Below are 16,616 nucleotides of genomic sequence, written 5' to 3' on the forward strand. Positions count from 1 at the left end.
ATGTTTTTATTGCAGGGTCTGTACAAGGCTCAGAGGCTGTGTAAGAAGTCGTCGATCCACAAGAAGCTCCAGCTGGCCTGGGAAAGGTAAAGTAGTACAGTGTTCGCTTCATTCGCGGTCAGTCTGGGATCAATCCCCGTCGGTGGGCCTGGGAAAGGTAAAGTAGTACAGTGTTCGCTTCATTCGCGGTCAGTCTGGGATCAATCCCCGTCGGTGGGCCTGGGAAAGGTAAAGTAGTACAGTGTTCGCTTCATTCACAGTCAGTTTGGGATCAATCCCCGTCGGTGGGCCTGGGAAAGGTAAAGTAGTACAGTGTTCGCTTGATTCACAGTCAGTCTGGGATCAATCCCCATCGGTGGGCCTGGGAAAGGTAAAGTAGTACAGTGTTCGCTTGATTCACAGTCAGTCTGGGATCAATCCCCGTCGGTGAGCCTGGGAAAGGTAAAGTAGTAACGTAACTCGCTGCATTCACAGTCAGTCTGGGATCAATCCCCGTCGGTGGGCCTGGGAAAGGTAAAGTAGTACAGTGTTCGCTTCATTCACAGTCAGTTTGGGATCAATCCCTGTCGCTGGGCCTGGGAAAGGTAAAGTAGTACAGTGTTCGCTTGATTCACAGTCAGTCTGGGATCAATCCCCATCGGTGAGCCTGGGAAAGGTAAAGTAGTACAGTGTTCGCTTGATTCACAGTCAGTCTGGGATCAATCCCCGTCGGTGGGCCTGGGAAAGGTAAAGTAGTACAGTGCTCGCTTGATTCACAGTCAGTCTGGGATCAATCCCCGTCGGTGGGCCTGGGAAAGGTAAAGTAGTACAGTGCTCGCTTGATTCACAGTCAGTCTGGGATCAATCCCCGTTGGTGGGCCTGGAAAAGGTCAAGTAGTACAGTGCTCGCTTGATTCGTGATCAGTCTGGGATCAATCCCCGTCGGTGGGCCTGGGAAAAGTAAAGTAGTACAGTGTTCGCTTGATTCACAGTCAGTCTGGGATCGATCCCCATCGCTGGGCCTGGGAAAGGTAAAGTAGTACAGTGCTCGCTTGATTCACAGTCAGTCTGGGATCGATCCCCGTTAGTGGGCCTGGGAAAGGTAAAGTAGTACAGTGCTCGCTTGATTCACAGTCAGTCTGGGATCAATCCCCATCGGTGGGCCTGGGAAAGGTAAAGTAGTACGGTGCTCGCTGCATTCACAGTCAGTCTGGGATCAATCCCCGTCGGTGGGCCTGGGAAAGGTAAAGTAGTACAGTGCTCGCTTGATTGGCGGTCAGTCTGGGATCAATCCCCGTCGGTGAGCCTGGGAAAGGTAAAGTAGTACAGTGCTCGCTTGTTTCACAGTCAGTCTGGGATCAATCCCCGTCGGTGGGCCTGGGAAAGGTAAAGTAGTACAGTGTTCGCTTGATTCACAGTCAGTCTGGGATCAATCCCCGTCGGTGGGCCTGGGAAAGGTAAAGTAGTACAGTGTTCGCTTGATTCACAGTCAGTCTGGGATCAATCCCTGTCGGTGGGCCTGGAAAAGGTAAAGTAGTACGGTGCTCGCTTGATTCACAGTCAGTCTGGGATCAATCCCCATCGGTGAGCCTGGGAAAGGTAAAGTAGTACAGTGGTCGCTTGATTCACAGTCAGTCTGGGATCAATCCCCGTCGGTGGGCCTGGGAAAGGTAAAGTAGTACAGTGTTCGCTTGATTCACAGTCAGTCTGGGATCAATCCCCGTCGGTGGGCCTGGGAAAGGTAAAGTAGTACAGTGTTCGCTTGATTCACAGTCAGTCTGGGATCAATCCCTGTCGGTGGGCCTGGAAAAGGTAAAGTAGTACGGTGCTCGCTTGATTCACAGTCAGTCTGGGATCAATCCCCATCGGTGAGCCTGGGAAAGGTAAAGTAGTACAGTGGTCGCTTGATTCACAGTCAGTCTGGGATCAATCCCCGTCGGTGGGCCTGGGAAAGGTAAAGTAGTACAGTGCTCGCTTGATTCACAGTCAGTCTGGGATCGATCCCCGTTAGTGGGCCTGGGAAAGGTAAAGTAGTACAGTGCTCGCTTGATTCACAGTCAGTCTGGGATCAATCCCCATCGGTGGGCCTGGGAAAGGTAAAGTAGTACGGTGCTCGCTGCATTCACAGTCAGTCTGGGATCAATCCCCGTCGGTGGGCCTGGGAAAGGTAAAGTAGTACAGTGCTCGCTTGATTGGCGGTCAGTCTGGGATCAATCCCCGTCGGTGAGCCTGGGAAAGGTAAAGTAGTACAGTGCTCGCTTGTTTCACAGTCAGTCTGGGATCAATCCCCGTCGGTGGGCCTGGGAAAGGTAAAGTAGTACAGTGTTCGCTTGATTCACAGTCAGTCTGGGATCAATCCCCGTCGGTGGGCCTGGGAAAGGTAAAGTAGTACAGTGTTCGCTTGATTCACAGTCAGTCTGGGATCAATCCCCATCGGTGGGCCTGGAAAAGGTAAAGTAGTACAGTGCTCGCTTGATTCACAGTCAGTCTGGGATCAATCCCCATCGGTGAGCCTGGGAAAGGTAAAGTAGTACAGTGGTCGCTTGATTCACAGTCAGTCTGGGATCAATCCCCGTCGGTGGGCCTGGGAAAGGTAAAGTAGTACAGTGTTCGCTTGATTCACAGTCAGTCTGGGATCAATCCCCATCGGTGGGCCTGGGAAAGGTAAAGTAGTACAGTGTTCGCTTGATTCACAGTCAGTCTGGGATCAATCCCCATCGGTGAGCCTGGGAAAGGTAAAGTAGTACAGTGTTCGCTTGATTCACAGTCAGTCTGGGATCAATCCCTGTCGGTGGGCCTGGGAAAGGTAAAGTAGTACGGTGCTCGCTTGATTCACAGTCAGTCTGGGATCAATCCCCATCGGTGGGCCTGGGAAAGGTAAAGTAGTACAGTGCTCACTGCATTCACAGTCAGTCTGGGATCAATCCCTGTCGGTGGGCCTGGGAAAGGTAAAGTAGTACAGTGCTCGCTTGTTTCACAGTCAGTCTGGGATCAATCCCCGTCGGTGGGCCTGGGAAAGGTAAAGTAGTACAGTGTTCGCTTGATTCACAGTCAGTCTGGGATCAATCCCCGTCAGTGGGCCTGGGAAAGGTAAAGTAGTACAGTGTTCGCTTGATTCACAGTCAGTCTGGGATCAATCCCTGTCGGTGGGCCTGGGAAAGGTAAAGTAGTACAGTGTTCGCTTGATTCACAGTCAGTCTGGGATCAATCCCCATCACTGGGCCTGGGAAAGGTAAAGTAGTACAGTGTTCGCTTGATTCACAGTCAGTCTGGGATCAATCCCCGTTGGTGGGCCTGGGAAAGGTAAAGTAGTACAGTGCTCGCTTGATTCACAGTCAGTGTGGGATCAATCCCCGTCGGTGGGCCTGGGAAAGGTAAAGTAGTACAGTGTTCGCTTGATTCACAGTCAGTCTGGGATCAATCCCCGTCGGTGGGCCTGGGAAAGGTAAAGTAGTACAGTGTTCGCTTGATTCACAGTCAGTCTGGGATCAATCCCCATCGGTGGGCCTGGGAAAGGTAAAGTAGTACAGTGTTCGCTTGATTCACAGTCAGTCTGGGATCAATCCCCGTCAGTGGGCCTGGGAAAGGTAAAGTAGTACAGTGTTCGCTTGATTCACAGTCAGTCTGGGATCAATCCCTGTCGGTGGGCCTGGGAAAGGTAAAGTAGTACAGTGTTCGCTTGATTCACAGTCAGTCTGGGATCAATCCCCATCACTGGGCCTGGGAAAGGTAAAGTAGTACAGTGTTCGCTTGATTCACAGTCAGTCTGGGATCAATCCCCGTTGGTGGGCCTGGAAAAGGTCAAGTAGTACAGTGCTCGCTTGATTCGTGATCAGTCTGGGATCAATCCCCATCACTGGGCCTGGGAAAGGTAAAGTAGTACAGTGCTCGCTTGATTCACAGTCAGTCTGGGATCAATCCCCATCGGTGGGCCCATTGGGCTATTTCACGACTGGTATATCAAAGGCTGTGGTATGTGCTATCCTGTCTATGGGATAGTGCATATAAAAGTTAAACTGTATGTCAAAATTACTAAATGTTTGACATCCAATAGCTGACGATTTATAAATCAATGTGCTTTAGGGATGGTGTTAAACAAAACAACTATATCATCACCAATTATGTGAAACTTTCTTCTGGATTTGTGGGCCTCAAGTAGTTGAACTGTTACAGGTCCTAACTGGGTTATAATTGTATTCTTCTGTTTAGAACACACCCAGTCATTACGCTGGCCTGTTCCATTACAACCGTGTCTCTTGTTATTCACGGTCGAGACGTAGCCCAGTGGTAAAGTGCTCGCTTGATGCGTGGTCGGTTTGGGATCGATCCTTGTCGGTGGGCCCATTGGCCTATTTCTCGTTCCATCAGTGCACCACGACTGGTACATCAGAGGTCGTGGTATGTGCTATCCTGTCTATGGGATGATGCATATAAAAGATCCCTTGCTGCTAATCAAAAAGAGTAGCCCATATGTCCAATGCCATATAACTGTAAATAAAATGTGTTGAGTGCGTCGTTAAATAAAACATATCTTTTTTTTTACTGGACGTGTTGTAATTGTGTCTGTTGTTATTCAGAAAGGTGGTGGTGGTGTTCCGATGCAGTTATTAGATAAACATTGCTTACTGAACGTGTTGTAATTGTGTTACAGGAGACAGGAGGAGATCGTCAATCCCAAAGTTCTTGACTGTTCTCTCAACGGAAAAGCCTCGGAACTCTACTGCATGCTCGATGATGGAGACAGTATTAATCTGCGGGTATGTCTCTCTATTTGTTCTTTATACCACTGAATAGAGACAGTATTAATCTGCGGGTATGTCTCTCTATTTGTTCTTTATACCACTGAATAGAGACAGTATTAATCTGCGGGTATGTCTCTCTATTTGTTCTTTATACCACTGAATAGAGACAGTATTAATCTGTGGGTATGTCTCTCTATTTGTTCTTTATACAACTGAATAGAGACTTAATCTGAATTTGTTCTTTATACCACTGAATAGAGACAGTATTAATCTGTGGAGATGTCTCTCTATTTGTTCTTTATACCACTGAATAGAGACAGTATTAATCTGTGGGTATGTCTCTCTATTTGTTCTTTATACCACTGAATAGAGACAGTATTAATCTGTGGAGATGTCTCTCTATTTGTTCTTTATACCACTGAATAGAGACAGTATTAATCTGTGGGTATGTCTCTCTATTTGTTCTTTATACCACTGACTAGAGACAGTATTAATCTGCGGAGATGTCTCTCTATTAGTTCTTTATACCACTGAATAGAGACAGTATTAATCTGCGGAGATGTCTCTCTGTTTGTTCTTTATACCACTGAATAGAGACAGCATTAATCTGTGAAGATGTCTCTCTGTTTGTTCTTTATACCACTGAATAGAGACAGCATTAATCTGTAGGTATGTCTCTCTATTTGTTCCTTATACCACTGAATAGAGACAGCATTAATCTGTGGGTATGTCTCTCTATTTGTTCTTTATACCACTGAATAGAGACAGTATTAATCTGCGGAGATGTCTCTCTATTTGTTATTTATACCACTGAATAGAGACAGTATTAATCTGTGGAGATGTCTCTCTATTTGTTCTTTATACCACTGAATAGAGACAGTATTAATCTGCGGGTATGTCTCTCTGTTTGTTCTTTATACCACTGACTAGAGACAGTATTAATCTGTGGAGATGTCTCTCTATTTGTTCTTTATACCACTGACTAGAGACAGTATTAATCTGCGGAGATGTCTCTCTATTTGTTCTTTATACCACTGAATAGAGACAGTATTAATCTGCGGAGATGTCTCTCTATTTGTTCTTTATACCACTGAATAGAGACAGCATTAATATGCGGGTATGTTTCTCTATGTGTTCTTTATACCACTGAATAGAGACAGTATTAATCTATAGAGATGTTGTATCATTTTTAATGTATTTCAGAGTGGCAGTGGCAATTGGCCGTTATACTTGGCCGTAGAGAATGGAAATCTGGATGTGGTCAAGCTACTGTTTGAGGTATGTGCGTATTTTGAAGACTCCAGTGTTTTTATATACTCAGAGCAGGGCACAATATTTCACAATCTTACGGTAACCAGAAGTCTGTTCACGTGAGTTTTACTTAGGTAACCGATGGTTTAGTTACGTGAATATAGTTCTAGTAACCGATGAGTTAGGCTAACCTAATCCTAAAACACTTGTACTACGGTTCTGTGCTACATTGGTGGTTCGAATGTATTTAAAAAGAAACTGATTTTCTCTTTCATTACTGATATATGGTACTTTTAATGTTAGAATGTAATTATTCACCACGTAACTGATTTGCGGTTCTCGTGATTTTAAAGTTGCGTAACTGACACGCATGAAATGGTCTGCCTTGCAGGGTACACAGTGAAACATGTTAACTCTTTTCAGTGTGAACTTGTTTAACATCTTTAATGTTGTTTTACATTTAAAGTTTAATTTTTTAACATTCTGCTAAAAATAGCCTAATTATTTATGCCAAACATTTTATAAAGACCACTATGTTAATATTTAATGTTTTTAAAATTCAGTTCAAATTACTTCATTGCCCCCAGAAACAAAGTTGATATCAGAGGTTGTGGAACCCTGATTCATCATCTTACAACTTTATCTTGCTACGATGGGGGAAACTTGGCACTTTAAAATATTTTTTTTTACATATTAAAGACACACTGCTAAATAAATATCACCAATTGAAGTAATATACTGAGGAAGAGGGACGTAGCCCAATGGTAAAGCACTCGCTTGATGCACGGTTGGTCTGGAATTGATCCCCTGAGCTATTTCTCATTCCAACCATTGCAGCACGAATGGTATACCAAAGGCCGTGGTATGTGCTATCCTGTCTGTGGGATGGTACATATAAAAGATCCCTTGGTACTAATGGAAAAAAATGTACTGGGTTTCCTCTCTAAAGACTAAATGTCCAAATTACCAAATGGTTGATATCCAATATCCAATAGCCGATGATTAATAAATGTGTGTGCTGTGGATATGTTGTTAAAGAAAATAATTATATCACATCACCCATTATATTAAAGTACGTCCCGGAGCTGTGGGCCACGGGCAGTTGAACTGTTACGGGTCTTGACTGGGTTATAATTGTATTCTCATGTCCAGAACATTTCCATTTCAACTTATTTTTGTGCTTATATCCAATTAAGGTTCAAGCATGCTGTCCTGGTCACACACACACCTCAGCTATCTGGGCTGTCTATCCAGGACAGTGGGTTAGTTGTTAGTGGTTTGTGAGAGAGAAGAGGGTGTATATGTAGTGGCCGTACACCTACCTTTGAGTCGTTAAAACTCACTCTGGGTGGGAGCAGGTACTGGGTTGCGAACCCAGTACCTACCAGCCTTATGACTTAGCCTTCTGACTACTGCAGGCGAGATATCTCGCCCAACGTCACGCCAGTCAACATACTGTACACTGTATACATGCAGTGCATTCCCCAATTCATATTTCCCGCCGTTTTGCACCAACACTGTACATTGTATACAGTGCCAATTCCCCAATTCATATTTCCCGCCATTTTGCACATGACACTCACCGGAAAGACTTGTATAATGGGAAACAGAAGGCAACCCAGCTTCCTGTATCTTTAGGTGGTTTTTTGGGGGGTTTTAAAAATAGCTTGTAATTTTGAGTTGAAAAATTGGTTTTCGGCAAGTATTTTCGCTTGACAATGGCGGCACGTCGTGCTCATTTTTAGGGATCGATAGCTGATTATGACAGCTAATTTGGTAATAAATTTGATCGTTTTACCAACAACGAAAATCACCAAATATTGGGATATGAATAGTAGTTTGTTTTTCTAAAAACAATTCTGGTCAGAAAACCACTGTTATCGGGAATAATAGACATAAATATTTTTTGACTAATTTTAGTCAACATTAACTGATCTAAAATATCATAAAAATTATATAAATCCATGAAAATAATACTTACCGATTCAAATATGAACTTTATTTTATGTATTTATAAATTATTTTAAGTGAATATATGTGAGTAAAAATTATAAACTTGTAGTTGTACCCACTCAACATGGTTTTTGTGAAAAATTAATCCAGTAGTCTAAAGGTTAACCGAAACTGGTGTACAGAACACGCGCTCATTACGTGGTCCCGTTACATAACGATTCCGTCTCTGTGTTATTCAGAAAGGCGGAGACATCCGAAAATGTCAAAGTACGACCGGGTCCACTGTACTGAACACACACACTCGTTACGTGGTCCCGTTACATAACGATTCCGTCTCTATGTTATTCAGAAAGGCGGAGACATCCGAAAACGTCACAGAACACCGGGTCCACTGTACTGAACACACACACTCATTACGTGGTCCCGTTACATAACGATTCCGTCTCTGTGTTATTCAGAAAGGCGGAGACATCCAAAAACGTCACAGTACGACCGGGTCCACTGTACTGAACACACACACTCATTACGTGGTCCCGTTACATAACGATTCCGTCTCTGTGTTATTCAGAAAGGCGGAGACATCCGAAAACGTCACAGTACGACCGGGTCCACTGTACTGAACACACACACTCGTTACGTGGTCCCGTTACATAACGATTCCGTCTCTGTGTTATTCAGAAAGGCGGAGACATCCGAAAACGTCACAGAACACCGGGTCCACTGTACTGAACACACACACTCGTTACATGGTCCCGTTACATAACGATTCCGTCTCTGTGTTATTCAGAAAGGCGGAGACATCCGAAAACGTCACAGAACACCGGGTCCACCGTACTGAACACACACACTCATTACGTGGTCTCGTTACATAACGATTCCGTCTCTGTGTTATTCAGAAAGGCGGAGACAGAACACCGGTCCACTGTACTGAACACACACACTCGAAAACGTCACACACACACTCGTTACATGGTCCCGTACGACCGGTGTCCACTGTACTGACTCTGTGTTGAACACACACACTCATTACGTGATCCCGTTACATAACGATTCCGTCTCTGTGTTATTCAGAAAGGCGGAGACATCCGAAAACGTCACAGTACGACCGGGTCCACTGTACTGCACCTGGCCAGCAAGATGGGTCATTTCGCCATCGTGGAATTTCTCACCAGGTTCTGTCGGCCATCAGGGGAGATAACGAAGATGCGACAGAAGGGTCAGAGTTGTAGAAGAATCCTCGACATCAATGTGGTGGACGCCGAAAACAAAACGGCTCTACAGCTGGCAGCAGAGAAAGGTTGGCTTGTCTTTCGTTTTCATGTATAGAACAAGGAGTAGGATGTTGCCCAGTGGTATAGCATTTGCCTGATGCCCAATCAGTCTAGGATCGATCCTCGTCAGTGGCCTATGTGACTGCAATAGGTTGAATAAGTGTTGAAACTAATCATATATATTAGACACTGTATAGTCAGCTGCATCTATAGGGCGGGATGTAGCCCAGTTGTAGAACACTCGTCTGATGTCCAGTCAGTCTAGGATCGATCCTCGTCAGTGGCCTATGTGACTGCAATAGGTTGAATAAGTGTTGAAACTAATCATATATATTAGACACTGTATAGTCAGCTACATCTATAGGGCGGGATGTAGCCCAGTGGTAGAACACTCGTCTGATGTCCAGTCAGTCTAGGATCGATCCTCGTCAGTGGCCTATGTGACTGCAATAGGTTGAACAAGTGTTGAAACTAATCATATATATTAGACACTGTATAGTCAGCTGCATCTATAGGGCGGGATGTAGCCCAGTGGTAGAACACTCGTCTCATGTCCAGTCAGTCTAGGATCGATCCCCATCATGCAGTGGCCTGTGTGACTGCAATAGGTTTCATCTCTTTAGAACAAGTGTTGGAACTAATCATATATTAGACACTATATATAGTATGATGTAGCCCAGTGGTAAAGTGCTCACCTGATGCCCAGTCAGTCTTGGATCGATCCCCATCAGTGGCCTATGTGACTGCAATAGGTTTCATCTCTTTGGAACAAGTGTTGGAACTAATCATATATTAAACACTATATATAGTATGAAGTAGCCCAGTGGTAAAGTGCTCACCTGATGCTCAGTCAGTCTTGGATCGATCCCCATCAGTGGCTTTTTGAGCAATTTTTTCGTTTCAGCCTGGTATATCAAAGGTTGTGGTATGTACTACCCTGTCTGTGGGATGGTGCATATAAAAGATCGAAAAGAGTAGCCCATGAAGTGGCAACAGCGGGATTCTTCTCTCAATATCTGTGTGGTCCTTAACCATACGTCCGACACCATATAACCATAAATAAAATCTGTTGAGTGCGTCGTTAAATAAAACATTTCATTCCTTCCTTGCAACAGCTGATTATTAATTAATCCATGTGCTCTAGTGGTGTCGTTAAACAGAACAAACTTTTTAACTTTTATATTATATGCCATCTCCAACACATGATTTATCAGGAAATAAACTTGTATTGGCATCAGCAGTGCATCGTTAAATTATAAAACAAACTCCATCTCATTTCACTGATCATTTATTGTTGCAGGTTTCATTAAGGTAGCGAACCTGCTCCTGCAGTGTGGTGCTACGACGGCCATACTGGACGCGAACGGCTGTCTGTTCACGTGTCCCGAGTTCGAGGGCTTGCGGATAATGATCGACGCGGAACGCGACCAGCACACGAAGCTCATCGCTAAATGTATCACGGACAAATCCAAGAAGGCGTTCAACACTCTACAGGAAGCGTGGCTGGTATGGCTCTAGACTTTATAATAAGCTAAAACTCGATGTCTCTAGACTTCATAGTAAAGCTAAAACTTGATGGCTCTAGACTTTATAGTAAAGCTAAACTTGATGTCTCTAGACTTTATAGTAAAGCTAAAACTCGATGTCTCTAGACTTTATAGTAAAGCTAAACTTGATGTCTCTAGACTTTATAGTAAAGCTAAAACTTGATGTCTTTAGACTTTATAGTAAAGCTAAACTTGATGTCTCTAGACTTTATAGTAAAGCTAAACTTGATGTCTCTAGACTTTATAGTAAAGCTAAAACTTATGTCTTTAGACTTTATAGTAAAGCTAAACTGAATGTCTCTAGACTTTATAATAAAGCTAAACTGGATGTCTCTGTACTTTATAGTAAAGCTAAAACTTGATGTCTGTATACTTTGTAATAAAGCTAAAACTTGATGTCTGTATACTTTGTAATAAAGCTAAAACTTGATGTCTGTATACTTTGTAATAAAGCTAAAACTTGATGTCTATATACTTTGTAATAAAGCTAAAACTTGATGTCTCTATACTTTATAATAAAGCTAAAACTTGGTCTGTATGCTTTATTATAAAGTTAAAACTTGGTCTATAAAGTTAAAACTTGGTCTGTATGCTTTATTATAAAGTTAAAACTTGGTCTGTATGCTTTATTATAAAGTTAAAACTTGATGACTATACTTTATAATAAAGCTAAAACTTGACTAAATATCATGAGGTGACATCGTATATGTTTTTATTTCCAATAAATGGTATATCAACTGTTAACAAATTATTGAAAATCACTACTTTTAGGCTAAAACAGAAAAAAAAGGACCTTGAGTTACCTCCCTTGAATAGTGATGTAAATGTTTTTGATTTTCCACATCTGTTCTGTGGTGAATGTACTGAAAATTTTTGGAACTTGCTAGACATTAAAGGCCATTTCTTCCTTATCAATCCGTAACATATTCAATATTTTCTTGTTCCATCCAGTGCACCACATTCACAAATGGTCTAAGGTCGTGGTATGTGCTTTGCTGTCTGTGTTTGTTCTGCATTAGGAAAAATGTAGTGGGTTTCCTCTGTTGACTATGAGTCAGAATTACCAAATGTTTGACATCCAACAGACGATGATTAATTAATCAGTGTGCTCTAGTGGTGTCATTAAACAAAACAAACTTTTAACATTCATTATTAATATACGGGTGTAACATATACCTCACTGGTTCTCTTGTGTCCGGGTGTTACTAAACCATTCATCCATCCATTAATCCATCCATCACGCCAATCATCCATTGTTCCATCATTCCTTTCATCCATCCATAGGGAGAGGGATGTAGCCCAGTGGTAAAACACTCTTGTATCTGGGTGTTACTAAACCATTCATCCATCCATTAATCCATCCATCACGCCAATCATCCATTGTTCCATCATTCCTTTCATCCATCCATAGGGAGAGGGATGTAGCCCAGTGGTAAAGCACTCGCCTGATGTACGTTTGGTGTGGGATATATCAAATGATGTGGTATGTGCTATCCTGTCTGTGGGATGATGTATATAAAAAAAAATCCCTTACTACTAATGGAAAAATGTAACAGGTTTCCTCTTTAAGACTGTACATGTCAGAATTACCAAATGTTTGACATCCAATAGGCGATGATTAATTAATCAATGTACTCTAGTGGTGTCGTTAAACAAAACAAACTTCTTTTTTTCATCCATCCATCATTTCATCCATCCATCCATCCATCCACCCATCCATCCACCCACCCATTCACCCATCCATCCATCCATCCATCCATCCATCCATCCATCCACCCATCCATCCATCCATCCACCCATCCATCCATCCATCCATCCATCCATCCACCCATCCATCCATCCACCCATCCACCTATCCATCCATCCATCCATCCATCCATCCATCCATCCATCCATCCACCCATTCACCCATCCATCCATCCATCCATCCATCCATCCATCCATCCACCCATTCACCCATTCACCCATCCATCCATCCATCCACCCATTCACCCATCCATCCATCCATCCATCCATCCATCCACCCATCAATCCATCCATCCATCCACCCATCCATCCATCCATCCATCCATCCACCCACCCATCCATCCATCCATCCACCCACCCATCCATCCATCCATCCATCCATCCACCCATCCATCCATCCACCCATTCACCCATCCACCCATCCATCCATCCATCCATCTATCCATCCACCCATCCATCCATCCATCCATCCATCCATCCATCCATCCATCCATCCTTTGTTTTGTCTCTGCAGAAGTACAAGAGTTAATTTCCCCCCTATAGATATAACAGAATGTATTTTGTTTGTCGTTGCAGCCCCGGTTTGATCACAACCTGCGTACGAAGGAAGGCGACACCGCGCTGATGTTGGCGTGCCGGTGTGGCCGTCTGCCGGTCGTCAAGTTCCTCCTCGAGTCGGCCGTGTACCCAGAAGTCTTGGAAGAGGACCACTGGTAGGAACATGTGATATTTGTTAATGCAGGTCTTGACTTTGTCATATGAGAGGGCAAGGTCATTTGTCACATGAGGGCAAGGCCATTTGGCACATGAGAGGGCAAGACCATTTGTCACATGAGAGGCAAGACCATTTGGCACATGAGAGGGCAAGACCATTTGGCACATGTGAGGGCAAGGCCATTTGTCACAGAGGGCAAGGCCATTTGTCACAGAGGGCAATGCCATTTGTCACATGAGAGGGCAAGGCCATTTGTCACATGAGAGGGCAAGGCCATTTGTCACATGAGAGGGCAAGGCCATTTGTCATATGAGAGGGCAAGGCCATTTGGTCTAGATCAGTGGAGATTTTGAGGAGGCATTTCAGCAGGGCGATAACAGAGTCCTGGAAATCCTGGAAGGTCATTAAATTTTGTGATTTTAAAATCCAGGCCTGGAATGTCCTGGAAAAAGCATTAAATTTCACTATGTCCTGGAAATTTACTAAATTAGGCAAAAACTTTGGTGGGTTTTTTTTTGTTTTCTTTTCGCATCTTTATTTTTGTTTTAATTATAATACTGTAAAACGGGTATTATTCGCGGCAGTAAATCTTCGCGATATAAAAAATGCAGGCAGTTTGCAGTTTTTAATTTTCGCGGTGTCGTGGTTTTTGTTTTTTGTTCTCTCCAGAAAGTGTGAAATAAAGACAAACACTTGTACTAGTAATCTAGTTTTAATGTTTAAACACCGGTTGTTAAAAACGTCTCACCTCTTTTGTTTTTGTCACTTGTCGATGACGTTTTTCCGGAAGTTTACAAAACCATTTGTGTCTCTTATTTTGATTGGCCAATTAAAAATGGCTCATTATACTAATTTCTAAATGTTTATTCACAGCTTAACAATACCAGTAAGAATGTCTGTTCCAAAAATCAACGACATTTATCATTCTTCACAAAAACCATTATGACAGGTTCAATTTTGCAGTGGTTAAAAAAATTGCGGACAAACCTGAAACTGTTGGTTTACCTGACCTTTCAACGTGTTTAACGATCGAAGAAGTTCAATCAAAACAGGCCGCCAATGATGCCGTTGATAAATTAAACACTTCTACATATCGTAAACAAAAACATGGTGAATATAGACTCTATGATGCAGAACAGCATGCCAAAATTGCTAAACTGTTGTTGTTTTTTTTGTTTTTTTGTTCTAATGGATTTATTATTTGCGTAAGTGTAATTTTCGCAGCTAAATTAAAAAATTACACAGTCACGAATAATACCCATTTTACAGTATGTCTAAAGTAAAACAACAATTTGATATAAAAACATTCATTGTTTGAACATTTTATGTTCTGAATTTTTTTTTTTAATGTTCTGAAAATATCCTCGAATTTTATGTTTTTTCAAGTGTAAATTCCCTGGAGCTCGACGCGGTAAGATGTGTTTGTTTTGCTTGTGCATTGCATGTGCTTTCGCGGCTCGACTTGGGGATCCTTCACTTTTGTTGTTTTTATCAGTGAAGTGAAGTTTTCTACTGGGATGTATGCGGCCATTGGAACTATTGAACGCTGGAACGCTTCTCGTTTCAACAGTCTGCACCACCAGGTTGGATTCTTTTTAGTGAGATTCCTTGCCTCCACATCATTCCTCCGTCTGACTATGTTGACTTGTTTTTTCGTGACTCGTATGACGGCCATTCTGCAGAACGCTACAGTTGTTCGCGTTTAGTCTTTACATGTCCGAGCCTGTCCTAGCAGTACTGGAAGATTGACCGCCCCACTCTGAGAAGAAATAGGAAGCGGGTTCGGCCCCTACTACTCTTTTCTAGACTTTACTTTGTTTTATTGTGATACCATCTCGTATCCTCCAGAGTCGGGCCTGTCTGCACCACTATACCAACCCATGACGACTGGACTATACCCTAGTCTGATTCTCTCGTTCAGATGGATCCGGCTTCTCAAGCTGTATTTCAGCACAGCACTACACCTTCAACGTCTATCGACTGTCAATCTAGGGGTTTTCTTGACAGGATGCTACCCATCTCATCCCTACAAGCTGTGCACCCTAACGGCCTTAACGAGACCACTCACGTGGACATATAGATCGGACTTTAAACTTTTAGACCTTCGTTCAGAAGTTTATGTCGAAATTACTTTCTTTTTGAAATATTATCCTCTCTTCTTTCTCTTATTTATTTTTGGACTGTCCTTCTAAAATGCTCCAAATTATATAAATATTCGACAGAGCAATCAATTTTTTATTTTTGGCTTGAAACTTTTTTTTTCTTTTTTTTTAAATTTTTATTAACTTTTTTACTAATTGCTATTTTCAAAATTCTGCCCATTTTCAACTCTACCCCCTCCCCCCCCCCCCCCCCCCCCCATCCCGAGTCAGGCCACCAATGTTATCTAATTTTTTTTTGACCACCCGATCTAATCTAGTGAACAAATTTAATGAGTAGAATTTCTTTATTAATTATATTAATTAGAGATGCGCATACAAATTTTAAAGGCCCACTATTTAATTTTTGGATGTAAATTTCAAAATTGTCCGCTTAATTTTGTTCTGTCCCAGGACAAGCCCCTGGCTATCCAGAGACACGCCCCGGGATGGACATGCTCGAAACTCTAGTGGTATATGAGCATGTAAAAATTATTTGCACTCGCACCCTGGATACGGAAAACTTCAATAAGTGTCTTAATATAACACAACAGCACCTATTCAAAATCAGTAGTTTTGACAGTTTCATGCTTTCACGTTTGAGTATAATGACCAAATACTAAGCATGCAAAATAAGGCACGCCAAGTTTTGCATTCAGACTCTTTACTTTGGCACATATAACTAGAGCATTGCAGCAAGTTACTGCATGGCTACTCTTAGATTCCAGCCCCGATTAATGAACACTAAACAGTGGTGTTGGTAATTCTCTGTCGTCACATTACATACCAGTTAATTATTGATTCACTCTTCACAGGAACGTTCATTTCAACTTTTTTGTGGTCATTTGATTTATTCATAATTGTCTGGAGAAATTAAGTTTGGGTTCAAGGCTGCCGTTCAATAAAAAAAGTTAATTTTGTTTTATTTAACGACGCCACTAGAGCACATTGAATTTTTTATCTTATCATCGGCTATTGGACGTCAAACATATGGTCATTCTGACACTTTTTTTTTTTAGAGGAAACCCGCTGTCGTCACAGGCAGCAAGGGATATTTTATTTGCGCTTCCTACAGGCAGGATAGCACAAACCATGGCCTTTGTTGAACCAGTTATGGATCAATGGTCGGTGCAAGTGGTTTACACCTACCAATTGAGCCTTGCAGAGCACTCACTCAGGGTTTGGAGTCGGTATCTGGATTAAAAATCCCATGCCTCGACTGGGATCCGAACCCAGTACCTATCAGCCTGTAGACCGTTCCATAAAAGGTTTAT

The 16,616-nt window shown here is 42.6% G+C and overlaps 1 protein-coding gene across 3 annotated transcripts in view; it reads left to right on the plus strand.

Moving 5' to 3' along the window:
* The window catches only part of LOC121387418 (ankyrin-3-like), an 80,557-nt gene that overhangs the window by 51,708 nt on the left and 12,233 nt on the right, over window positions 1-16,616 (plus strand). For all 3 annotated transcript variants that reach the window (XM_041518526.1, XM_041518527.1, XM_041518528.1), the window contains 6 exons: window positions 16-86; window positions 4,631-4,736; window positions 5,925-5,999; window positions 8,997-9,222; window positions 10,497-10,702; window positions 13,066-13,202. In XM_041518526.1, the coding sequence (XP_041374460.1) occupies window positions 16-86; window positions 4,631-4,736; window positions 5,925-5,999; window positions 8,997-9,222; window positions 10,497-10,702; window positions 13,066-13,202 (821 nt within the window). The remainder of the gene's footprint in view (window positions 1-15; window positions 87-4,630; window positions 4,737-5,924; window positions 6,000-8,996; window positions 9,223-10,496; window positions 10,703-13,065; window positions 13,203-16,616) is intronic.

The sequence above is a fragment of the Gigantopelta aegis genome, chromosome 13 (assembly GCF_016097555.1).
Source record: "Gigantopelta aegis isolate Gae_Host chromosome 13, Gae_host_genome, whole genome shotgun sequence".
In the NCBI taxonomy this organism is placed as follows: domain Eukaryota; kingdom Metazoa; phylum Mollusca; class Gastropoda; order Neomphalida; family Peltospiridae; genus Gigantopelta; species Gigantopelta aegis.